General features: G+C 49.4%; 1 protein-coding gene across 7 annotated transcripts in view; it reads left to right on the forward strand.

Annotated features, from left to right (window-relative positions):
- LOC105697986 (MAP7 domain-containing protein 1) overlaps positions 1 to 27287 on the forward strand; it is a 157114-nt gene that overhangs the window by 53483 nt on the left and 76344 nt on the right. The window contains exon 1 of one of the 7 annotated variants that reach the window (XM_012421766.2): positions 8120 to 8365. The exons of 4 other annotated variants lie outside the window; for them this stretch is intronic. In XM_012421766.2, the coding sequence (XP_012277189.1) occupies positions 8164 to 8365 (202 nt within the window). In that variant the 5' untranslated portion in view covers positions 8120 to 8163. Of the gene's footprint in view, positions 1 to 8119; positions 8366 to 27287 lie in introns of those variants that run through there. 2 more of the 7 variants (XM_012421769.2, XM_012421771.2) reach the window with 2 other exon arrangements.

The raw sequence follows: 27287 nt of genomic DNA on the forward strand, positions 1-27287 counted from the left end.
AAGAGCAGTAAAAGGTTCGTTTACACGGGGAACGATTAATCTCCCGGGATCCGGAGTCGTAGGCACGTGCACGTGCATCGGTGCACCGGTCCTGCGATTGCGCTGCATGCCGAGTATTGCTTGCAGTCGGAGATTTGTACTTTTCCTGTATTTCTTTCTTCCTCTCTTTTATTTATTTATTTATTTTTTTTATCACGGAACGGTAAAATTCGTCGCGCTTTGCGGATCTTCCGTTTCCACGGGGATGGATTTCACCTCGCGAAAGCCTTTGACGGTACTTCCGACGTTCCTCGGTATTTCACGGAATTTCGAGCCTTGTAATTTTCCCCTGCACGTTTTGCCCATCTCTTGTAATGGGAAACCGCGTTCTGCGCTATCAGGGGCAACCGGAGGATGCGCGATAAAGAGGGTCGATTTATGCAAATAACAATTGCGGCCACTCGCTCGGGCGTTTTGTTTCAGCGCACGCTCTGCGGTTTCAAAGGCCGGCGAAATTCTGCTCGGCCGAGTACACGTTCCGGCTTTTTTACCCGGGATTATCGATTCCACAGGACGAACGGGACGAGTCAAGGTGTCGGACTTACCTAGGCGCGTGACGGTTGCACCTCGTTAGAGGTGCGATCGATTCTAGTCTCGACTCCACGAGCTTCCCGGCTCTATAGGTCGCGGCTCGATTTTATTAATAATCCCCCGCGTGAAATCAATTAGCGGCCATTAGCGCACCTAAATCCGCCACTCTAACGTGCTACCTGTTTAAAGGCTACCGGCTTATCGATAAGAGAGATAATAAGATTTTTCACTCACCCTGACATTGGGACCATGAACGTTTATACGTTTATTTATACGTAAATGTGAGATCGGAATAGAGTTTTTGGGAAGAATGGCGATGTGATAGAGCGATTATTTTAACGCTAAAAGAATAATAACATTATTGAATTTAACACAACTTGAAAGCACCAAGCTTGCCTCCGCCCGAGACAATAGCGACTCGCGACGATATTCGACCGACTATCGAATATCGTTTACAGACTCGCCTTACAATCCACGACTGACGACTGATAACTCCTTTCTTATCCTAAGGGCCGACGTTTATATAAAGACATTCGACAAAGGAGATAAAGCGGCGATCCTTGCCGAAACCGCTTCGAGATCTTTGGACGCGGCAAAGCACATTTGCGTTTCCCTGTGATTTACGTAAAATAGGCTCTAGATGTTTATACGTCGTTTCGATCCATGTATAATTTTGCAAAAGTTCAGGGCTTTGTTTGGCGTTTAATATCATCTTGACAGAAAATTCTTTGCAATAAGATTTTGGGTACCAACTTATGGAACCTTTTTAATATTTCATGCGAATTCAGGGCAGGGACTGCTTATCGCTAGGCGAGCTCTCGCGTGATAGAATGTCGATTAGGGTCGTGTAATCGAAACTCGTCCCCGTTCGGGTCTTCTTCCTTACGTTTCACGCATGCCGGAGAGGAAGGTGATGTACCGGGATCGTATTACCCTGCGGAGGCGCTTCTCTCTCTGCACTTTGTTCCCGGCTCACACTTCAGGGCACGTACTTCGGGATCAAGAACCACTTGGGGCCTTCCTGGGACTTCTTTTCTTTTCGGAATCATCTTCCGATTTTTCTGATTCCCGATACGAAGGGGCGTGGGCTCGTTCTTTATCATTTTATTCCCACGTACGGGTTATCCGTCCCGTTCATCCCGGAGATGCAAGGGCGGTATTAGCTATCCGCCCACATCCGCTGGCGAGTCTTCCAATGGAAAAGTGACTAATGTGACGCCTTACGTGCACTCGAAGCTCACCCTCCCCGTCTCCTCTTCGTGGGAAAATGGGAAAAAAAAAAAATGGGGGAGCGAAAAATGTTAAGTGAATCCGCGAGATGGACGGCGGGATTGCGGCGGGTCTTCGTCCTGGCCGACCACAAGAAAGACGCGAGCTTTCTAAAACCGCAAAACGAGCGACTTCGACCGCAGGAGCGACGGTAATTTACTCAAGAGGACGTAACTAACGAGGATGCCCTCCGTGCCCTCTTCGAGATTCTCCGCAGAGAATCTCTCCGAAACCCTCGCCGGATTTTGCGACTCGGGACTTCCAAGTGATATTCCATGAATATCCCACGTATCGTATTAATTTGAAGGAAGGTTTCATTTAATTCGAAATTCTCTGAGAGCTCTGGCAGTCGATGCTTTGGGCGGGAATGCGGCTGGAAAAGGCCGGTCTTTTCCGAGGCCTCTTCGTTATGTGATGGTGCACTGGATAATGCGTATTCAGGTGCTCGTTGCTTTGACGTCGTGCAAGATCGCTGCCGGGGGACTTGAAACGGCCAATTTCCCAGAGAGGTACATGGTTAGACGAGACGGCGCCTTTTCTGCCTCCCTTTCCGTGGAATCCTATCGGAGATATATTTATTTCCTACGAACAAACATTGCATTAAGTCAAGAAGATCGCATGTCGAACCGAGAAATTGCAGTTCGTAGGAGAAGAATTATCAATAAGGCAAATAGCTAGCCAGGTAGCATCATCAGCGTTGCGAATCGTAAAATCACGAGTTCAGGAACGGTGATGGAGAAATTTTTAACGAGAGAAATGTTCGCATCTGACCCCGAGGCCGAGTGTCCGCGAAATTGCTCCAGGAAAAAAAAAAGAAAGAAAAGAAAAGGAAAAGGCGATTCTCGTTCATTAAACTTTTAACGAGAGTGCTTTTCACCTCGCGTGCTCGAATGTATCGCGAGTGTTCCGTGACTCTCGACTTTTAATTAGGGAAAGACAGGGACGATCCTCGAAGTTCCAGGCAACTTGGCTGTACCCCCGAAACGAGACGAACACGAAGGCGTACTCGGCAAACCCTTTGACCCTTTCAGGGAGAGGAATCCAAAAGTCTGTTAGGAAAGAAAATGAGAAAAAATGAAAAAGCACGTACTCGAACGTGTCCCAAGCGGGTACCGACCTTTGCTAGTACTCTCGGTGGCACCGAGGATCCTTTGTAGCGTCTCGTACATCAAGTCAGCTTTCACAATTTGACCTTTTTCACTTGCGACTCCTCCGGAAAAAAAATCCTGCCCCGTTGACTCACACTCGGGACCCCGACGCATTGTTCTTCGAAACCGATATTAGTTTGCGATTAGCGCTGGTCTCGATTAACATTGGGAGATCGCTTGATTTGATATACCTTGAAAAGTCTATAAGAGGTCGCGCATTCAGCGAAATCCCCGAGTTTTCCCCCCGTCATCTTTCTACGCGACGTCGACCCATGACTTCGATCCGAGCCCATTAGTCTAACGATGGATATTTCGTCACGGTTCCTCGAAGTTTTCTCCCTCGGATCCGGGAATCTTAAAACGCGGGGCCCCGATTTTCTCCTTTTCTTTCCACCTCGCCCTGGCTGCCTTTTACGTAAGACCAAATAAGCACCCCGCGGCAAGAACGGGCTCGACTAATGGCGACACAATGTGCATTGTTGCTCGGTGATCTGGCATTTTCGTTATTTGATCACATAGAACGAGACTGCCACTGCTTGGCCGCCATTAACCCCATTAACGCGCGTTTCGGCGCCGCGGTCAATTCGGCTAATGACCCGCCGGTGATCTACGTATTTCTCATTCCGCTTTGCCGGCCATTCGGAGCAGCTTTTTTCCATTTTTAATTTCACAGCCGACACCCTTCGACAGTACCCGCCATTACGAGGGCCATTCCAGGAGCCCTGGCTTTACGATTTCCGTCTGGGATTTTCATCAAGGGAAATTAAGAAACTCGGGGATTTAAACAACGCCTCGATCGACACTCACGAAAAGACCTTCGACAATACCGCGGGTGGTCTAGCCGTGCAAATTTTCTCGTGGATATTTCGCAGTGCCCGGGGTATTTTTAGCACTTTCGCCGGAACGCGTAACGAGCCTTCGACGAAGGTGACAGTCTCATTACGACGGAGGTAATTGGTAATTGCGCGTTTCCTCGTTTTCTGCCGACGGCAGCGAATCGCGCTTCTTGGACCTCTGGGGATACGTGTCGAGGAAAGAGTCCCGGCGTCTTTTTCTTTTTGCCTTCTTCTCCCCCGTATCTTCCGATTCTTTTTATTTTGCAGGGAACGACGACCGGGTTCCCGTCGGTGCATCGGCGCATCGACAAAGCCGACGAAAGTCCTTCAATTTCCTGCCCGTCACTTAGTCGAGGAAGCTCGCGGAAATGCACGGCCCTTGACAAAGGTGACAAAGGCCGGGACGAAAGGCTTTTACTGCAATTACTGAATTAGTTCCCATACAATTATCTACGACGTCGATGCCAGTCTTTCGGGGTGCCTTAAATGGGAAAAAAAAAAAAAAAAATCGGCCAGCCTTCGTTCGACCGGCCGAGGAATTCTGGCGTTCTCGCCGAGCTTTGGCGACCTGGTCGTTCGAATTACAATACCGGTTACGTCCTCGGCACCGAACAACGGTTCTTCCTGCCGATCGCCGTCCTTTCTTGAGGCCAGAGCCTGAGTCACCGTGCACGCACTTCCTCTTGTTCCGACTTGGTGGAGTCATGCGATTCCGCAACTACCGGTCCCCCTCCTCGCGCGGGTCGTTGTGTTAGAACCGCGCCGATTTGCCCGATTTTCCTCCCCGTTAATCCTCGGACTTGCGAAACTTCCCATAACACGTCGGATTATTTTTTCTCTCGCAACCTGCGATACTTAACAATTGTCAGTCCCTGCATTTTATAAATGCAACGATCCAATGAATCCAGTTCAAATATGTATCCCAATTACTCCTCTCTTCGTTTGTTCTCCGATGACCTGGTGAAGAGTTACAAATGTGACTCATATAAAAATATACGGGTCGGATTGAGGAACTCCTTATTTTTTTGAAGTCGGTTAAAAATGGAATGGCCATTCTGGTCTGACATTTTTTAAGCTTCGATTCAATCGAAAGATATCCAGGACGCGAGGGTTCAACGAGAAAAATGAACTCCGGGGTTTTCAGAGCGAACCAAATGGGATTGAAATTTCTATAGGGAAACCAAATGATGAATAAGATAGAGGATTTAGAGGTTTAGCCGAGGTCGATAATTTCGATTCTAGAAGTGAGGAGCAGGGAGTGGCCGTACATCAGGTAGAACACCGGCGGAGCTCTGTCCGGCTCGGTACCGCTTTATCCACTTTATCCGGTGAACCACGTCTCTTGGACTTGACATATTAGCTCCCATAAGGGGACATCGATTGCCACGCCGATGGCTTTTGCACCCGTGGCACGCTCAAGCAAAACCTGCCCACGAGGAAGACTCTAGTTTGCCTCTAGATCGTTCTTCGAGTGGGTAACGCTATCTTATCAAACCCCCCTATTAACACATTCGCAACTGGCAATTTTTTTTCCGTTTCAAATACTGAGTACCGGCGAAAATAATGAAATTCTGAAACTGGTTGCCCCAAACTTGTATCGTGTATCTTTATGGACGTGATTCGCGTCAGCGGCAAATCAGGGATAGAATTTAAAACGACGTGAATTCACGTCAGCGGCAACCAGGAATAGAACTTGAAAAGACGTGAATTCACGTCAGCGGTCGTGAATGTGTTAATTGCGTGCAATCCTACCAAACTTGGTAATACAATAAAGACATCGTCTTAAAACCGCCGAGAAATAACTCGGAATAAAATGTGGAGTTTGTTGATGCGGCATAAAAAGAAATAAATATCGTATACAAGGTACAGGTTAGGACGATCGACGCAGCATCGAGAAGTTTTCTTGCCGTCTCTGGAACGAAGAATTGTCCGGTCTTTTTGCAGGCGGTACTTGTAGATCGAGAAAGTATGCTTCTCACATAATCGGTGCACTTACACGCGCCGGGAGAGAGAAAGGAACAAAATGGATACTTGATGAAAGTCACTGCAGCCGCTTAGATATTTTTTTTTTTTTAGAGGGGGTTTTAATATTCATCTTGAGAGATATATATATGGGAGATATCTCGATGCAGCATATACGGTGGAATAAATATACTCATCGAGGGCGAGGGAAAATGAAATTACGACGCCCGCTCTTAAGACGCGGAAAGCTCGTTGTCGCGGTTCGAAGGAACGCGTGCCTTGATTGAGTCATTGAGTTGAACGACCCTGGCAAGTGTTTATATTATTTTCAAGTAGGCACTTCGTGGCCTCTTCACGTTTGATAAACGGGACCGATTCTCGTGGGCGCTCGGCTGCACCGTATATACCGTTGTCGTGGGAATTGACCAGTTGACAAAAATCCACCACTTAGAGACATTAATTTAAACCAGATTATCCACGTCATTCATTCCTGACAGCGCGATGAACATAATTTGGGTTAACTGTTTCTACCAACTCCACATAAGATGCGTCTTGCTAGAGAAGGTTTTAATACACGCGGAAATTATTTTCCTTGAGAGAAAGGTTTTTCGATATTTCCGAGTCCTGTAGGATTTAAGTGAATGGGGGTTCCTTGGGGAACGAGGAGGCCTTGTTGTTCCTTTCCGTGGGAAATATCAAATTGAAAATGCCGAGGGCTGCCACTCGATAAAGGGAGCGAAGGGGGAGAGACGGGGAGCAGTAGATTCGGCTTCGGCGGGTCCGCCTCGGCGTTCGGGCCGACTCGGGCGTTTCCGCCGGCGCTCGGGCGGCTTCGAGCGCGTCGCTTCTCGCGGGCGCACAGTCTCACGTTGACCGCGCCGCGAGGTGGACCGTGTCGCGCTCTACGCCGTGTGTCACGGCCCCGGCTGTCAAACCGCGCCTCGAGGCCTTCTATGAGGCCGGCGTCGCGACGCCTCCCTCCGGCCACCGGAAAGGGCGGCTCCGGCGGAGCGCCAATACCGGAAAAAGGATAGATCAATAATTACCGGCCATGAAGTCGCCCGAAGTCCTCGGGTCGCAGTAAAGGAACGGCGGGGCCGATTACTTACGGATCGATAATCGTAAATTTCGACGCATCGGGGTCGAGAGGAGGAGATAAAGACTGCCCGTTGAGGGCTCGCGGGGATCGATTGTCAAGGCCTCGAGCCGATTCGGAGCCGCTTCGAGGTTGGGAGTAATCGCGGGTGCGCGCGACTCGCTTTGAGGTTAGGGCGGCGCGGCCCTACGCGAGTCGGGTCGGCGTGAAGCGTCAAAATCGAAAGCTCCGACCGATGCGGCACGAGAACTTTATCGAGAAATCGCGACGACGCCATCGATGGATCGAAGCCATCGTGGGAGGAACTCGGGCCGATCTTGAATGAAACGCCTCTTGGAGACCTTCGTTTTATGATACAACGCGGTCTACTTTTCCGCTCCAGGAATTTTATGAAGCGCTCCATAGACATTATTTAAGCATTAATTAAAACAACGAGACGATTAAATACAGGACAGCGAGTCGGTCGGTGAAGATCAACGAGGTGGCGGAAAGATTGTCTTCTCGCCGCGATATCAGCCACCTCTGACCTCTGATTATTCGCCGAGGAGACGTCGGTTAGCCGAAGTCGAGATAATAGAATTTCGGGACGTCTTCGAAGGGCCCTGGGAGTCTGCACGTGTTGTTAAAAACAGCGGTCCTGGGAACGATCCCCTGGATGCCGACTCGCCGGTAAGAAGTCGGCCTGGTTTGCCAAAGACAAGATAACGAGTCAAGACGTCCTCGGAGGGTTCTGGAAGTCCCCACGTGTCGTTGAAAATACCAACCCTGGGGGCAGTCTCTTGAATTCCGATACGCCAAAGAGGCAATTGCCAGACTCGTCGAAGTCAAGATCGACCTCGAAGTGATCCGATACTCCCCACGTGTTGACAACAACGACCCCGGGAGCGTTCTACCGACTATAAATTGATCAAAAAGGCGTTCGCCAGTTTCACTGAAGTCAACATCGACCTCGAGGGTCCAAGTCGGACCCGGAGTTATCCGGAAGGTCCCCAGGTGTCGAAAACAGCGACCCTAGACGCAGTCTACCCGACAGATTTATCAAAGGTACCAGCTAATCTCGTCAAAGTCAGGATCGACCTCGATGGTCTAACTGGTCCCCGAAGTGACCCGGTACTCTCCACGGGTCGAGAACACCGACTCCGAGAGCGTTTTCCCGGATTTATCCAGGGTAGCCGACTCGTCCGGAGGAATCTAAAGGGGAACCAGGGGGTGTCCGGATCTCCGGGGGCAGACGGCCAGCGTGTCGGGAGCGGGGCCGGAAGATGAGCCGCCTCGGACGAAGATGTTGACGGCCCGCTCGGGGGCTCTCGGGCTCGGTGCGCCGCGGACCCTGGGGCCCGCCGACGGGAGCGACCACCTGTTCCTCCTTCCCGAGAGGGCCCTCGTCATGGACAGCACCCACCTGCGGCAGGACCTCGCCGGCCTCGACTTCAACCTCCACCTGAACCTCCTGCACACGGCGCCGAGCGGCAACGTCTGGCTATGTAAGTTCGTTTCCCCTGAATGGACGGATTCCGGGAACCTAGCTCCCCCTGGCGTCGTCCCGTCTAACCGGGGCGCCCTGGTTAGCCCAGAGCGCGATAAAGGTCGCCCTCGACCCCCCTCGAAGAAGCGAAATCTTCGGTTACTGACCCCGCCGCGATGGAGTAGGATCGATACCCCCCACGTAAACTCGCGCAACGTCACACGGGGCCACGTACGGCGGGGGTGGCCTCGGTGGCGCCGCAACTGCGTCGGCCCCCGAGAGTGCTGCACCTGCACCTGCACGCGCCGGGCACCGGTTCCCCTCGAACGGGAAAAAGAGGCCCAATTAAACGCGACGTCCCGTTGTCTCGACGAGGACGAGTGCTCGCGAGACTCGACGGGTCGCTTTTAAATCCGCGCTCGACGGCTCGAGGGGATCCTCTCGACGCTTATGAATTATTGCGCGGCGCGGATGAATTACCGCGAGACGCGTATGAATTAGGGTGAATCGCATTGTTTGCGAGGCCGAAGGGCTGCAGGTCCCACCCCACCGTGCAGGATTTTCGGGGGACGATAATGCAACGAGGGTTCTTTCTGGCGAGTAATTCGCGAAACCGATTCCCCCGCTCTCTTTAGGCTCGCATAGTTCGAGTTTTTCCCGATGGCGAACGATAATACGGCCCTGCACGCCACAGGAGAACCTGGGGGGGAGTTTACCAGTTTACGAGTTCGCGCAACCGATTCCAGGCCGGACAATTCTGGTACAGTTAGGAAAGGTCAGCTTGCGCTCCCGCGAAATCCCTCCCTCCCTTCTCGGTGCACACCGTGTACTGTTATATTTTTCTTTTTTGTTTAACGATCCAATGCTACCGCTTTATCGCCACTCTTCCGGGAGGGGTTCCAAGGGGAACTGTATCTGGGTTAGCGCCGATCAGGAAGGATCTCCGACCACCTTGTAAGAGGGATTTCGGGGTCGATGGGTAGGGTCGAAAGTCGGATGATGGGGTGCATGGGGGAGGCGGCAGGAAATCAAGGGTTTTTGAGATTCAGCTCGTTTGATTTGTTAAACAACGAGGTGCCGGATACCCATTTGGGTCACTGGGTTACGGTCGGCTGTCTTCCGGCCCTCTCCTCTTTTAACCCTCTAAGGGGCCGCAATGCGTTGCCGGAATTTATCGAGACACGTGGCGCATTTGGAGCGTGCACGGGGAAATTCAAATGGCCTCCCGGGTACCTCTTTTCCCTAATTAACGATCGCTTCCTCGTGAGATGGAGGTGGATTTTCGAGGGGGAACCGTTCCGTGCGGGAATGGCCGCGTCCTCGAGGCGGCGAGAGAACCTCGACTCTTCTTTTACGGATTCCGGAGCCTCCCGATGATCGTTCTCGCCGCTCGCGATTCACCGAATGCGATTCTTACGTCTCGGTTGAGGGGGCACTTTATACGAATCGGCGGGACGTCTCGGTTGTAAACTGGTCCGCGGGGGGGATTTATTCCGAACTAGTACAAGACCCCTTTAGGCCTGTGTATCCGCAGTCGCCGAGGAAGGTCCCTTCGCTCCTCCGCGAATGCGCTTTCCTCGCGATTTGTCAGGGCGAGCGGATCTCGGTTTACGAGCGCGAGATCCGTCTATCCCTGGCTCTTTCCGTAATCCATCGCCAATTTATGCCTCCCGGGTCCTTTCGTACGTTTCCGATCGTCGCGTTGTTTACAACGACTTTTTATCCGCACGGGAAAAGGGAAGGAAGAAATTTACACTTCGACAAAGGACGACATCGTTGATAAAACTTTCCCTTCCCTGCAGGAATAATCGCGAGAGCAAAATGTTTGCGATTATACGGAATCGTAGATGTATAATTAGTGGGAGCTCGTAATTATTTTTTTTTGTCGATGTAACAAAACCGTTTCTGGAAAAAAAATCTTGCTGGCCCTTTTTCAAGTGTTTATACTCGTTGCGGCGAGTAAAATTTCTCGTTATGACTGCGAATCCTTTTTCCGCGTGCAGAGGTGATACGAAGCTGACGGTTCTTGAGTCAGTGATGGGAACGTTGACATCCGTAATGGAGTGTCTGAGGATAGAAATGGAATAATGCCTTCGACGATGACTTGACGAGGATCCCGATCATGCGAGGGTAGCAATGATGCGGCATGATGGGATCCTGATGAGGTCCTTAAATCGATTCCTGACGAGGGCACTTTTATCAGGTCCCGATCATTGTACTAATTTGGCATGATCCGGTTATCCGAATACTTTGTTACTCCTCCTCGGAATCTGTTTATCCCGGGAACGACTCATCCGTGAGATTCCACGGCTCTTCCGACCTCGTCCATCCGGTCCATCCGGAGATCCCGATCGATGGGTGAACGATCGATGTCGATCCGCAATTGGGCCCCTGCGACGATCTCGACACCGGAAACGATTTAACGGCGCGTTGCCGCAAGAGACCCGGAAAAACGAGGTCGACTCGAGGTATCCGAGTTAATGGGCCTCGAAAAGGTTCTTGCCGATGAATTTGCCAATGTTTTACTTGCGGCGCGGTCTTATACATTTCTTTTTTTCTCGTCCCGTGCAACGCACGGCTCGTAGTTTAATTCGCGGTTATCCGCATCAGAGGTGTCCTTCGATTACACGATTAATAGCATCAAGTTATTTGTTACATCGGGAGGAAATTTCTAATCAAAAGTCATCGCGCCGAAGAGAGCTCGCACTCTCGTTTTATGAATTAAAAAAAAAAAAAAAAAATAACAGATAGCGCGATGGCAAACTGCTGTTTATTGGTGCAATCTAATTCTTCATTCATTCCGCGTGTCCGTGTCCGCGATGATGGTGCTTTTGTTGCAGCTTCGACTGCCGGGTCTCTTTATTCTCAGGAGATTATTGTCAATTCATTCCATTCGGGATCCTTCATGTGGATCTTCATTGGTGTTACATCCTCGAATTATTGAAGCAGAGATAATTAAATCCCGGTAATATCTTTGGCGGATATTGGGGTCGGTTGTCGGGTACTTAAACTATGAAAAAAGAGTAAACCGGTGACAAATCGCCCCGGCAGTCTCGATTTTTCGTGTCGCAACCGCGAGGCGGTCTTGCAACGAGCCGAACTAAAGTCGGCACCGACTCGGTTGCCCCGATAATTAATGTTAATCGGCGTTATTTGGTTATTTTCGAGTCACGGTTTGCCGGGCATCTGGGCGACGCGCTTCGCCCTTTCGCCTAGGCGAGCTTCTCATTACCAAGGCTGTCCAATCGATTAGACTTAGAATCCTGTTCGGCGCATTCGAATGGGAATTGCACGTCGAATGATTCACTCTTAACTCGCCGGCCTGTCCGCAAGAGGAGGGAGAAAGGTCGGTCTATCCTTGTCTCGCCTCCTCTCTCGGCTGCAACAAATGTCACGTTGCGGAGTCTAACGAGTACATTAGAGGAGAGATTTCTCCGGCGGCCTTCGGGGATATTATGATGTACGTATTTTCGTTCAGCCTTGTCTACAAGCGCAGCCAGATGTCGAAGTCGTCTCCGTTAACCGGGATTGTAGGAAAAATGTTTCTCCGGTGCCGTGTACCTCGCGGTATATCGATTCGACTTCGGGGAAGAAACGCTTTCTGTCGGAGTTCTATCTCTTTTTTCACTCCCTCGCTATTTTTCTTATTTTTTTTACGACACGCGTGTCTGCAATTTCTGCCCTGTCTATTAGCAGCACTCGCTTATGGAGGGATCTAAATTTCCAGGCAATTTTTATGCCAGGGTGCGCTTGCGCCAGGGTGGGTCGTATCCTCCGTGCTCGTAATTCCCTTCTACGACACTCGGTCGTGATTAAAGTGCTGCAGGAACGGCGGTTGACTTTTGGCGGGCCGGAAAAATGTCAAAGGATAGGGTCGCTAAATGTCGAGACAACTGGGCTAAGGCCTGTCGCGCTCAAACAGCTTTGAACTTGTTTCCTCGTCCTTCTGTTCTGTATCTAGTCGAGGTTGCAATTACGCCCAGCGAGCGATGATATTAATTAAATCGTTTTTACTTGGCACAATGAACAGGGAGGGTTCGATTCGCGTTCCTGCGTAAGTGCATCGGCGAATGCACTTCGAGCTCGCCGAGATGTCTCGAACGTCGCCCCGAACTATGTCGATATCACCGTATTTCTTTTTTGTTTCCTTCTTCTTTTTTCTCTTCTTCCCTTTGCCCGGGACCCACCGAGTTCTTCTCTTCCCCTTTTTATCTCCTGGCGGGAGATTTAACATTCCCTCGCTTCTCGACAGAAGACGTCTTCCCGCGGGAAAAATCCGACGTTGCGGGGGATAATGCAGACACCCAACCCCTCTTCTCTCTCCTCCCTCTCCCCTGGAGCGAAAAGCCCTCTCGTTACTTTTCGACTGTTTCCTCTTCATCCGATCGCTCCTTCCGGCCGGAAGCTCGCGAAAAGTCCTACCTTCACGTTCTTCCCCCCTTTGGCCTCGCGAAAAAGACGGAAACGAATTTTAGCGATCCTCCGCGACGTCGGAAATTCCCTTCGGGTTGAACGATCGTCGGGGTTTACTCGTTAAAAGTTTATTCCGCCGTGTTGTAAGAACGCAGGGAAATGAGAAAATGTCTGATGTCCTCCCTCCCACCTCCCCACGTATAAATGGCGGCTTTGACTTGCAGCTGACGCCGCGGCTAATTGTTTTCTCTCCTGATTACCCGGTGCAGCGCGCTGCACTTACGGCGAGATTTTTCCCGCCTCGAGTCACCGGTTGCACGATGCTTCGGGTGCACCTCTCGGTCTCGTGACGACAAGCGATTGAGGTTGGGGAGAGAAAGAAAAAAAAAAGAAATAAAGAAGGCTTGTGACACGCCACGGATTAAGAGGTTCCATGTTGGCGACACTCGTGACGTCCGACCTCTCCCTTCGGCCAGGCGCATCGATCGTCGAGGTTGCACTCGATTGCAAGACCCATTCACACGCCCCATTTGATGGCTCAATGCGATGCCATTGCATCGCGGGGGGAGGAAGAAACAAACCTCAGGGTGCAACGCCCTCAGAAATTATCCGAGAAATTATCCGCGAATGGGATCTTATATTCATTTTTCAAATGCACGCGAGGGTTAGCGGTGCGATTGCAATTTTTCACCGCGTATCTGGACGAGGGCCATCGGCGCCGGGGAGGGAACAATAAAAGAAGAGTTTACATGAAGGTATGAACAAACTTCAAGTATTTGTCCCGATGAGGTGGTGTCAAGCGATCGAGCCTGGAAAAAAAAAGAATGACAGCCTGTGACCCTGATTATCCACTCGCGCTGGCAATTATTAGGTTGAGGAATAAGTTCCGGTCGTTTTAATTACCTTGCGTTATGTTAAAAACGGCGGGAACTTATTCCTCAACCTAATTATTCACATATGCGTGATATTTCGACGTGCATGGCACGTTGAAAGAGAGCAAATGATTAAGGTGGTACGCGAGCGATTTCTGGGGGGGGGGGGGTCAATCGTTTATGAAACTTTTCGCCGAACTGGGTGCACCGAGCCGTTTGCAATTCTGCCACGCAGAAATGTCGGCCCTGAGGAACGTCCTGACACATTAATTTTGTAAGCGCACGCGAGGGTTAACGGTGCAATTGCACTTTTTAACCGCGCATCTGGACGGGGACCATCGGCGCCGTGGAGGGAAGAATAAGGAAAGCGCTTTCGTTTACGAAGCGACGTCAATTACGCGACCCGATTACACTCACGGGGGACGAGGACAAAGGGGGCTTGCGCAACTGAGCGGGACTTTTGCGCCGCTGGCGAGCTCCTTTTTCGTTTTTGTCACTCGCCCGGTCCTTCGGGCGACGTTGGTGCAATTGTAATGCAGCCGCGCAATGCGGCGCTCGGATCGCCGGGGAAGGAATTAAATCCGACCGGTGTCGCGAGTAAATTGCTTAGCATTTACGGCTTTACTTTTCCGCGGAGTTCCCTGGAAAACGGCCGCGAGCAAATCGTCCCGGGAAATGTCCTTTCATTTCGGGTGATTTAATAAAACAATGTCGGGACGGGCAAAAAGTCACCCCTGGGGTGCAGCGAAGGGCAGAAAGGGGAACGAGTTCACGGTTTTAATTTCACACTTTCTATGTTACGAGGTGTAACCCTCCTGTAGCTTTTTGTCACCTGTACATCAATGCAGGACAAGTGGAGGAAATTTTAAAGGCGAAAGGGATGGCTAGGAGAAATTGTGACATTTTTTTCTTATTTATTTATTCGAGGTGTCTCCCGCCACCCTCCGATATCTATTTATTGCTCGTATATCGACGCAGTTTAGGTAGAGAAAATTTGAGGCGTGGGAGAAATGGCTCGGAAAAATTCTGCAATTTTTCCTGAATTATATGGGCGAGGGGTCCATTTATCTATCCAGGCCTGGGCTCTATTTACCTATCGAATGGAAGGGGAGGGAATACTTAGCAGAAAGCGTGCCGCTCATCGGCTACTGGTTTTCGAATCCTTCACGGATCGGCCACTTCACAAATTACCGTGTAAACTGTTGCGAATGACCCTCTTTATCGCTCGTATATCGATGCACTTTGGGTTGAGAAAATTCGAGGCGTGGGAGAAATGGCTCGGAAAAATTCTGCAATTTTTCCTGAATTATATGGGCGAGGGGTCCATTTATCTATCCAGGCCTGGGCTCTATTTACCTATCGAATGGAAGGGGAGGGAATACTTAGCAGAAAGCGTGCCGCTCATCGGCTACTGGTTTTCGAATCCTTCACGGATCGGCCACTTCACAAATTACCGTGTAAACTGTTGCGAATGACCCTCTTTATCGCTCGTATATCGATGCAGTTTGGGTAGAGAAAATTCGAGGCGTGGGAGGAACGGCTCGGAAAAATTGTGCAAACTTTCTCCTGAATTTAACGCGCGAGGAGTCCATTTATCCATCCTGGCGAGGGATCTATTTATCTATCTATCGAGTAGACGAGGAGGGAATACTTAGCTGAGGACGCGGCGCTCTTCGGCTACTGGTTTTCGAATCCTCCACCGATCGGCCACTTTGCAAATTGCCGTGTAAACTAGATGACACGTCGCGATATCCGCGGAGCACGGAAACCGAGGGCCGGGCCCAGCTGGTTCGCTCTCTCGTGTTTTATTTACACCCGATCGCTCCTAAGAGCGGGACGGCAACCTGACCGTGTGTAATCCCATATTCCACGGTCCAGTTAATATCGCCGATCTACAAGCGGCGCGATGAGCGATTATGCGAAAATGGAAAGAAAACAAGAGAAAAAAAAGATGAAAAAAAGAAAGAAAGACCGGGAGGGAAAAGAAAAAGGACCACTGCCGTTAAGGAATGCCGGGCAACAGCTGATCGGACTACATGCAACGATTACGCGCTCCACTTAAATCGACGGTATAAATGTTTGCCGCGAATTTAATTTTCGCTTAGGTACTCGTTAATGCATGGCGTGTCCGCGTGTTAGAGGTGCGATTTAACTCGAATCTCGATTTCTTTCCCGTGTGTTTCAGGTGAGTACCCGGTCGACGACCTTTATCATCGGCGATCGCGGCTTTGTGCGAAGACGTTGAATCATCGCTCGATAGACGCGCGGCCGTTTCGAGCGCGTTTCGCGAGCGGCGATTCATCTCTCGGGAGGTTTGAGCCTTGGCTGAAATTAACCCATCTCGCCGGTAAGTTACGTACCGGGATTCCGGATAGCGATCTCGAAGAGCGTTCGATTACCTCCCAGGTGAATCGTCGACCGAGCTCCCCAGCTGCAGTCCCGGCGCTCCCGGCTGCACACGGAGAGAGAAGGCACTCCCTGTACGCGCGGAACTCCGGTAGTCGGATTCGCCATTTTAGGGATTCATTCCCTAATTATCTACACCGAGAACAAGAATGTCATTGAAGCAAAGAAATACGTATTTTTTTTTTCTTTTACCACTAGAACTACCGGGGGATTTTTTTTGTATAGGATGGGACCCATTTGAAACCAGTCATTTTGACTGGTCTTGGTAGTTCTAGTGTTAATGGTACCGAAGAAATACATTGTCAATTCGAAGCGATTTCCTTCTTTGAGAAATGATTGCCTTTCATTTCATATGAGAAACGAGAATGCTATTCGATCACGGGTGACGTTCGGCTTTAAATTGTTGACAATATTTCGATGATTTCCAACGATTTTGCCATTTTACGAATTCGTCGGATTCATCCCGTAATTATCTACACGGAGAAGAACTTCATTCAAGCGAAGAAATATATCTTCAAGTGGTACCGAGGTAATATATTGTCGACTTAGAAAATCATTATTTCACTTAAATGAACTCAAATAAATTATACTCATTCCAAAGGCATCTTGCATCCCATTCGGTCGAGTTTATTTTGATACAAATTATCCTTTTAATCGACGAAATATATCTTTGATTCGATGACATTATTTCTCTCGGTGTAATTATCCATTCACCGATCAGTCCTTGAATTTGAACTCATTTCTTGGCTGAGCTTAACGACCGAGGATCGGAGCTTCCAGGAATAAGGAGAGGATTAAGGCTAGTCAGGAGCCACGGGGGTCTCTCCTTAAAAGTGGCCCCGGGAAATCTAGTTTCCTCAGTAGGGCATCCTGGCGGGAACCCTAGGGAAGGAGGATAGGAGGTCGCCCACGGACCTCTGGAAGCGATCGATAGGCCTCGAGAAGGGAAGGACGCCTGTAATTTCCTGGACTCCCCTTCCCTCCCTGAAAGGAAGGACCCGAAGTCCTCCCTTGGTCTTTTCTTCGATCTTCGAGAAATCCTCCGTCGTAGTCACTTCTCGGGACGAGTTCCCTGTGAGCAATTTTAATATTTTTTTTTCCTCTCTATTCTTACCTTATTTAACTCGAGTATCGCAACGACGAGAGGAGCTACGGTCGCTAATTGCGATTGCGAGAGCTCCGCGAGTTCGGCATGAAGTGCACTTCCGGTGCGTGGGCACGAGGCGCGAAAGTGCTCGCGAGTCGTCTGGACGTGGATGTTATTTTTTAATATTTTTTCTCTCCGCTTTTTTATTTCTTTTTTTTTTAACTGTATTCCTCACCTCATCGTCGCCGACACAATGGCCGAGGAGAGCTCGACCGATCGTCGGAGCTCGCTTTCGCGAAAGAGTTAATGACAGCGCAGCGACACGCGCCTCGGCTTAGCCGCGATTGGCGCGCCAAGTGCAAAGCCTGCAATTTGGCCCGACCCTTTGCGGGCGCGAGCTGCATTCGCAAGTTGCATCCGCAAGTTGCAACGTCCGCGCGGTCACGCGTGCGTTCCTTGTCGTCGGCCGCGATTTTCTGGCCCAAGGGGCTTTGGCGCGATTTTCTGGCCAGGGGGTCTCGATGCAATTTTCCGGCCAAGGGGCCTCGACGGGATTTTCTGGCCAAGAGACTTCGATGCAACTTTTTAGCCAAGGGACTTTGGTCCGTCTGTCTCACTTTCAAAGTTGAAAGACGTCTTTTGGGTATTTAAAGGCTACGGATAAGGGAAGTCGGTTAACGCTGAAATCCAGGTACGGGCCTTAGACACGATTTTCTAACCGAAGTACCTCGATGCAATTCTTGGGATAGGTCTTGCGGAAGGTTATTGATTTTCACGACGATGGGTGATGAGATATTTCAACGATATCGCGTTAATTGACGCCAGTCTGTCATTTATCTCGAGCATGCGTGGCCCGGTCCGACAGTGACGACCCCGTTCCCGTGGGTTGCGAGTCAAGTGCAACGACACGCGATGCACCGGCCTCTCCCCCGGGAAGAGACGCGTGGGCAAAGACACGCGGAAACGATCCCTCCTGAACTCTTCCCGGAAGCCCGTGCCGACGTTTCCTTGTCCTCGTGCACGAGGTTCCTCTTGGTCGCCGTGTCTCTCGTGGCTAGACTTTTGATCGACGAAATGACGGTGACAATGTTACCTCCACGTCCAGGCGGGCGTCTAATCGGAGCTGCTCGAGTTTTCAGGAAAGCACCGAGGTCGTGCCCGCCCACCGACTTATCGACTTTTAGGGCTGCTCATGGTCACGCGCCGCTCGCACCGCTAAAAGCATCGTTGCAATTTTATAACATTTTATTTATGCATTTCAACCACACACACACGCGCGTTGTAAATTCATCACACAAGGGCGTCAACTACCCTACGGGATTTCAGGAAAACTTGAACGCGATCCTAGGAAACTATAGATCTCAGAAGTTCCTAACAAATGTATCCCAATTCATCGTTAAGGGGATGTTAAAACGAACCTTTTGCCGAACGGGGTGTACCGAATCGTTTAAAACTCTGTTACACGAACATATAGAAGTCATAAGGAAGGTGCTGACCCCCCATGGAATTACATTTTTTTTATGAAGAATTTTTAAAACGTCTGTAAACAAATTGAAAAATATCGAGATGCCAGGGGGCGTCAGGACCTTCCTTAGATTCGTTATTTTCACATTGTAATGTGTGAAACGATTCGGTGCACCCAGTTCGAGAAAAGCTTCATAAACGAGACCTCTTTGGCGCCACTTTGATATCGCCTTAAGACATCGAATTAATTGTTTTACTGAAAATGTTTAATTACCAAAAGTATGGCTTTATGAGTGTCTTTAATGCCGGGCACTCTTTACCCTGGGAACCGATGAAATTACGTAGATTGATTCGATCTTCGATTGGCCGTCGTCCGTCACTCGTGAGGATCGATAGGTGATCGATGCATGCCGCGAGCCGATCTTCGTTGATCCTTGTCGATCTTCGTCGATCCTGGCTCCTCGGCGCCCATTTTCGCGGATTTTAACGATCCGCGGCATCCCTCCGCGTCGGGAGCTCGCCGTTACGCGAGATCTCGAAATCGTTTCCGCGATCGTCCCGGCTTCCCACCGCGTTAACGAGTTCACCTCGTCACTAATCACAGTCGTGAGGAGGGAAATCGCGAGTACGGAGGCGCGGTAATGGCCGCGACATTAGGGGCCTCTTGCCTTTGGACGTGGCAACTGTGGGAAGGATCCGCGGTCTAAACGCGCCGTTTTTACTGGGCGATCATTTTTCGTTGCGTCGAGCGGAGCATTAAGGCGTCCGTTCCGTTAGCTCTCGGAACCGAGGCGCGTTCTCGCGGCCTGGATCCTGAGCGAGTCGATCTTAAGGCGGGACGAAACTGGCGTCCGATGGAACTCCCTCATGACACTTATCTCCGTACTGGACGCACCGAATCGTCCGAAACCTTCCCACGTACATACGAAGGCTCTAAGAAACGTCCCGACCCTCGGAATTTCGTAAAATTTGATCTCGACCACCTTAAGGCGATATGAAAGTGGCGATTGAGAAGGTAATCTTCTCGCCGAGGTGGATGCGCCGAGTCGTTTGACACTTTTGACGTGGAGGCCCCAAAGAAGGTCCCGACGTTCGTGAAGTCTTATTTTTTCTTTAAATTCCTACATGAAGATTTTGTGAATTTTGTATAAAATTTGACGTTTCATGGAGGACCTCCCGAAGGTCTCCGGATTCACGGGACGGAGTTTCGAACGATTCGGTAGCTTGAACTCGGAGTAAATTTTCTTAAACGACTGCCACCTCAGCCTTTGTGCACCTCCCTCCCTCCCCCGCACTCGAGCCGAAGGACCACCTTGGGCCACTTGCAATGGGTGCAGTAGACTCGAGGAAACCGCCGTTTCGCCAGAAAGCGAAGTCGACTTACCGCATCGGAGAAAGGTCACGTGCATCTCGGTCGGCCCTCGTCGACGTCGCACCTAGAGCCCAATCCGCTGCACCTCGGATGCACACGTAGAACCCGATGCACACCTACAACCCGATGTACCCGGTTATACACAAAAACCGCACCTCCTCACGTAGGTCTTAACCGGAGGCAGAAAGCCATCGAGAGTGTATCGTGGCTTATCGCATCGAGACGTTTCGTTCTCGATGCAACTGCACGTCGTTGGGACGTGCCTCTATGCGACAATGGTGGAGAGGTGGGTGGGTGGGTGGTCGAGGGGGACGAAGGGGGGAAGTGCACTCCCGGAATATTGGGCATCGAGTGGAGACTCGAAGCGGCCCATTACGCGTTACCATTACGCACGCCTGCTCGATGCGGCGATTCCGCTGCCCGGCCATTTTTGCCGGTCCCCCTGCGGGGGGGCCGCTGCACCTGCACCTGCGACTAGGCTCGTCCTCCATTCCTGCCCTCCTAGGGGCTCCGGCCTCGGAGGCGGAATCACCAGCGCTTGCTAGCTGGTGATTGCAGCTTATCGGCGGTGTCGCAGGTGCAGCCGCACGTCGCTACCGTTCCGCAGCTGCCGGAACGGAACGCTCGGCCGTCCAGTCGCGCGGACGTCGCTTTGGCGCGGATCGACACGACGGAGAAAGTGCCGCGAGGAAAGCACGTCGAACCCTGGACGCGAGGAAAGCGTAACGAAAGGTGCGACCCCTTCGCCCTCCCAGGTGCGCCAGGAAGGGGAAGTAACTGGCCGCGACAATGGGGACATTTTTCTTTTCTTCCCCTCCTCCCTCTTTTTGTCACCAACCCGCGGAAATTATCCGCCACGATGACGCGCGTCTCGCGCTAAGGAAAGTGTTAAAAGCGAACGATACAAATGTTACCTCGCTTTTTTTTCTATTTTTTTTAACTTCTGGTTCTTTACCTCCTATCCCCCCACGAGGCGGTCGCTTGGATTATTAATTACTACCGAGAGGAACTCGAGCACTCGTTGCCGCCGAATGCCGTGGACGTTCAATCATCGATACCTCGATAACTGGGAATTTACGAGCCGCGTATCTGCCATTAACTGTTATAGGATGCGGTTTCGCCGCGGCGATATATCACCCGGAAAATGTGGGGCGCGAAAAGTCGACCGGCTCCTCCTGTCCGTGGTGCTGCGGCTGGGGGACCAAATGTGCACTTGAGATATGCTCTTAATCGCTTGTACAATTTTTTTCTTTTTCTTTTTTAATACACTATACCGGGCGAACTGCGATTCTTGGGCCGTCTCTTCCTTGGGGGAAACGTTCGACGAATTAAGTCAAATTACTCCAGATATTCTGCATCACAAGGCCGGGGTAAATTCATGCCCATAAATGCCGGGCGTGAATCATGGCAACCATGGCATGCAGGTTTAAAGCGGTACCGTAAGGGCCGTAAATATGGCACATAAATAACAATAAAAGCGCGAGCCGTGGCGGGTCTTTGGGATGATGAGAATCCGACTTTTCGCGCCGGGATCACGCGTTCGGCTTCTCCGTTTTCTCTCTGGTTTTCATGGCTTTGCCTATTTCCTCGATCGCCGCTCGGTGCATTATTTATCGGCTCTTTCTGCGAGGGTGGAGACCGGGAATGTCGATCCGGGCCGTCGTTGGAGGCCTCTCTTTTCCACTGGCTGTGGGATAAGGCGCGATGCGCGATTTGCCTCGTGCTGGGCGGGATGGATGCCAATTGGGAGTCCGAGATGCGACTCGAGGTGCACCGCGAGAGAACTCCTTTTGTTCGCCGGTGGGAGTGGCCCTCGAGGACATAATAGCTGAAGACAGCTCTACGACCACGCGTCTCGTTTTCTACCTTGGCCTGGCATCGTGTCTTTGACCTCCGGCGATGATCTTGGCCTTGATATCGATATCGATGACTCTCGATGATCGGCCTTCACGACGGATCCTTCTTTTGGTTCTTCTATTTTTTTTCTTTCTTTCTTTCTTTCTGTGGGAGTTGACGTTTCATTTGATTCAGGGATTGTCATCGATCTTAGCCTCGATATCAAAATCGAAGACTCTCGCTGTTGACCTTAACACTCTGTGACGGAACGCGACTTTGAACGTAAATAAATAGTGGTTGATCAATTTTATAATTTATGCAATGTATTTACTAAATTTTATGGTAAGTCAGTTTTCTCTTGGCTTAGTGAAAATCGAATTACGGAGGGTTGAAACTTTCTTAAGTTCGATTTTATCCTCCGACTTCTCAGGGATGAGTTAGGATCTTGGCCTCGATATCGGGATCCAAGAGCTTCGAGGATCGATCCGAAATGATTCTCGTTCCTGCTGGAACCAATGGACTGAATCGAGCCCTCGATTTTTCGTTGGCGAAACTAGAGCAGTGGATGTAATCGTCCGTTCTAGCGGCGACCGAATCGAGCAAGTAGACGTGACATCATCGGGCAGGAGCGCGGATGGATCACCTCATCATCGCCATCGTCATCTCGATTCCCAGGACGTGGGTGGGATCGCGTAACGCGAGAAGCCAGGATTCCGAGTAACTCATCTCGATAAAGAAACGCGTCAGTTATTTTGAAATTCCTCGATCGTTACTTCGGGGTACGCGAAACTCAGAAATTCGGTCCGTGGGGTGCGATTCTTCGATTACGAGTCCCTAGCGGCGCGCAATTTCCCGAGAATAGACGGAGTTCACGAAATAGGTCGTGACGCGCGCTCGGAAAGTTGTCTCCGAATAGGCAGGTCGAGGTAAATCCGGAGTTTCGGGCCAAGAGGCGAGATGACGTCCACCAGACTACACTGTTAAAAAAAAAAAAAAAAATTCATACAATTCCTACACCTTTAGTCCATAAGGTTGGAAGAAAATGATAACTTTGAAGTCCTAAAGGTGAATTAGTACACATTTGTTGCAAACTTCCAAATAAATTTACCATTTTACAACATTATGTTAGAATTTTGTGAAATTGCGCGGGAAAATTATAAATTTTATATTCGGATGTCACTTAGCACACGTTATTTTTTAATTTTCTGAGATAAGTTTTTCATCTTATGATACTATTTTATAGTTTTGTAAAGGTGTCTTCTAAAATTATTATAAAATTAGGGTACACGTATTAGAAAATTATTACTTTCTTTTTTTTTTCTTAAATAATTTTACTACGTACTAATGTCCTGAAATTATGATTCATATATCATAAAATTACTAACATCCTTCATGATTTTATTACATATGTGTGTACTAAATTCATAACACGTTATATATTTTATTTGAAAGTATGTTGTATAATTCATGCAATTTTTTTTAACAGAAAACATCCCAAAATTGATCAGGCGATCCTCGGTCCAACTTTTCAGGACATAAAATTCGCTCACTCCTCCGGAATTTCATCCTACCAAAACCAGAGGTCCACTATATTCCCCCCGCAGAATTACTTGGCTCCGTTACAAGCTGGAAGTTATCGGGTCGTTCCTTAAATTCGCGGAGAAATCACAGGATGCGCGGTGAATTTTCACTAGACGTTTGGAATCCTAAATGAAATTCCTGGGATGGTTGCACAGGAGCGAGGAAGGATAGGATAGTAATTAAATCCTGCTTCTTCTCGTTGGAATAAATTTTTATTTATGTGATAAATATACCCGAGAACTTATGGAGCTACCCGAGACATCCCTCGGGACTCTTGGCCGGGGTTCGGGGATTAAGAGCTTCCCATATATCGCAGGAAGCTCCGAAGCCGGAAACTGGACTGGATTCCGGGCGCAGGAAGTTAACCCGCGAGTCGCCATGCAAATTGCGCATTTCGGTGCAACCGAGTGGCCCACTTTACCCGCGGGATATTTATTTACCGACATTTGTGCTTCTCTCGTCGTCTCTGTTGCGACAATTGTGACACCGGTAACGTTTCATTTACTTCCGCGAAGACAGAGTCCCCGATACCGGGTCGACTCGTAACCCGATCCAGTTTGGTCGTTCGAGTCGATCGGATTAGCGACTGCTTTGAATAGCTGGATCAACCTTGATCGGTGTCCGCCACTGATAATGGATTTAGACCCCACGTCGAATTAGCCGTTTCCTATCTGGGAGCCTCGTTTTGCTCCGTTTCGCCTTTACGTAACGGCGTTGATTGCCTCCACGTCCTGTGGATATTCTTCAGGGGTGCGATTACGCGATTACGTGATTCCGCGATTCGCGCGTTCGATTCCACCGAATCGGTGATTCTTCCCGAAAGTTTATCTCTTTTTGAAAATCCATAAATAATCGTTTGGCTCCATTTAGCTTTTAGTTAACAGCGTTGATTGCCTCCACGTCCTGTGGACATTCTTCAGGGGTGCGATTACGCGATTACGTGATTCCGCGATTCGCGCGTTCGATTCCACCGAATCGGCGATTCTTCCCGAAAGTTTATCTCTTCTTGAAAATCCATAAATAATCGTTTGGTTCCATTTAGCTTTTAGTTAACAGCGTTGATTGCCTCCACGTCCTGTGGACATTCTTCAGGGGTGCGATTACGTGATTCCGCGATTCGCGCCTTCGATTCCACCGATTCGGCGATTCTTCCCGAAAGTTTATCTCTTCTTGAAAAACCCATAAATAATCGTTTTGCTCCATTTCGCCTTTACGTAACGGCGTTGATTGCCTCTACGTCCTGTGGACATTCTTCAGGGGTGCGATTACGCGATTACGTGATTCCGCGATTCGCGCGTTCGATTCCACCGATTCGGCGATTCTTCCTGAAAGTTTATCTCTTCTTGAAAAACCCATAAATAATCGTTTTGCTCCGTTTCGTCTTTACGTAACGGCGTTGATTGCCTCTATGTCCTGTGGACATTCTTCAGGGGTGCGATTACGCGATTACGTGATTCCGCGATTCGCGCGTTCGATTCCACCGAATCGGCAATTCTTCTCGAAAGCTTATCTCTTCTTGAAAAATGCATAAATAATCGATGAATCGCGAGGGTCATTCGGAAACCAGGGAAAACGATTTCCTTCTTTGAGAACCTATTGCTTTTGATTTCATATGATATGTAGTAAAACTTCAAAAATCCTCTGGATTAATGATTTCTGCGGCCCTAATTGGCTGCAGCGGGACCCCTCGTACCATCTGTGATTTCTAGGTCAATTAAATTTTCACTCCGACACCTCGTATTTCTATCGTTTTAGCATAGAAGTGCATAAAACACTTTTTTTGCCTTTATCCCGTTCAAATGCGAGGTTATCTATAACCATAGTGTTCTAAATTGTCGTAAAATTGTCCTGACACTTTCGTTTCTCATATCAAAGCTTTCGATAATTGAATATTGATCGAGATATGAGAGCTCGACGCTATTTTGGTTCTGGTCTGGGCTAAGTTAAACAATTTTTCCCAAAAATCCAAATTTTGAATGTGTCAAGACAATTCTTAGATGATCACGAGTCACGTGTCAAAGTTTCGGACAGTTTGGTCCAATACCCATAAAAAAAAAAAAAAGTGTTTTATTCGAGTCGACTGACTTGAAGGGGGTTTCACTTCACTTTTAAGATCTGCGATTTCCTGAGCGAATACTTCCTCGCGAGGGATTCTCCACCTTGCCGGAACTTGTACCCGTAACCTTGAGAATTTCTCACCTACGTGGCATTCTATTTCATGTAAAGTGGCGAGGTGACTAAAATGACGAAGTTGCGGTTCCGCAGTACGTACTCACCTCGCCCTGACGCCGGAAGCCTTAGGCTTGCAAGGCTGCTCGATATTGTGTAGACCTGCTTTCCGAGCGTCGGTTGTAAAACATTCTTCCGCATATAAAAAGCTGTCACTCCCTCCGGACGGTCCTCCAGTGTTCGTAGAGAAGCTATATCGGAATTGTTAAGAAAAGAAAAGAAAAGAAAGAGAAAAAAATTTACCGTAAGATCTCACGTAAACCCCCAGGAGGTTCTTTAAAGAAATCCCATTTTATCACGGCATGCACTTTGCAGAAGTACGACCGGCCTTCGACTCTTCCGCTCTTCAGGGCACGTTCGTTCGCCTGTCGGCGAGCTCGTTAAGGCGTTACGATTCTTTATATTACCATATATAGGCATATGCTCGTATATTATATACCCTGAAGAGGAACTCTTGATTCTATTTGCCGACTTTTCGGTCTCTTTTCGAGGAAGAGTTCAGTTTGCTCGATTTTCCGGGCTCGTCGATGCAGGATGACCCTGGTCTCCGCGTCGGACTCTCCCAGGTATCGATCTGGTGCCCGTAAACCCAGTTACCCGCACCTCGAGTTAATGTACAGAAAAGTGCACGAAAGTGCATGAAAGTGCATAATCGTCGGAGTGCACCTCTGGCTACGCTTCCGGGAGTAGTCTTTATCGGGTGACGTCCGATCTCGCCGTTTATTGGGACGACCCTTCGCATTCGTGTATTCGGTAATGAGCGAGCTCATTTCGGTAACGAGTCAAAAGCGGTCGGGGCTCGTCGGCCGACGTTTTCGCGTCCTATCGATTTACTTTGTCCGTCTATCGGGCGGAGCGATATTACTGCGGCCTGATTTTCCACACCCCGAGGACCGGTAAATATCGACCACCATTTATCGTGGATGGTTTCGGCGAGGTGCACCGTCGATTTTTTTCCCCGGAAATTGCCCGCCACGTATGATCTACCTTTCGATGGTCTTTTGGTCGGTTCCAATCGGACGCTCTTCAGGGTTAAAGGTACCAGGTGTAGGCATCAAATATGGAGACGTTGTCATTCTTACTTTGCCGCGGTTAAACAAATGGAAGGTGGAGAGCAGAACATTCGCTAATCAGCCCAGGGTAATACGGTTGTCACGGGTGAAGTATTTTTTTTTTACGAATTATACAATACTTTACGAAAATCTACTAAAAAAAAAGCGCTGGAAAACATTTCCTTGGGTCGAAACCTATACCCATCTTTTCCGGGCGACGTTTTTTTTTGTCACTTTTCCGTGAATCTAAATGAAATCTTATTATCAACGAAATATTTTTTTTTCAATGTTGAGCCCTAGGTATTAGGTACCAAAGTTTCAAGGGATATATGAGCGAGTATTGTATGATTGTTAATTATTATATATATCGTATTTTTGAGGTTAACCTACTCGACTTTTCTTACACCGATAGACAGGAAAGAAAAGTCTTCTCTTCGTACACTGCAGAGAAGGCCCTCGCGTTCACCAATGTACCATTCCCCCTTTGTCAATTCAAATCAGGACACGTTATTTCGAATTGAAGGGTTAAGAGCCCGGATGGGTCGACTTCGGATACAATGCTGAAAGTTCAGCGCGATCTCGCCCGTTAATTGGACCTGACGAAGAGGTCCTCGATCTGAATTCCGAGC

Source organism: Orussus abietinus, unplaced genomic scaffold (genome assembly GCF_000612105.2).
Source record: "Orussus abietinus isolate OABI.00-Male unplaced genomic scaffold, Oabi_2.0 scaffold1, whole genome shotgun sequence".
NCBI classification, from domain to species: Eukaryota; Metazoa; Arthropoda; class Insecta; order Hymenoptera; family Orussidae; genus Orussus; species Orussus abietinus.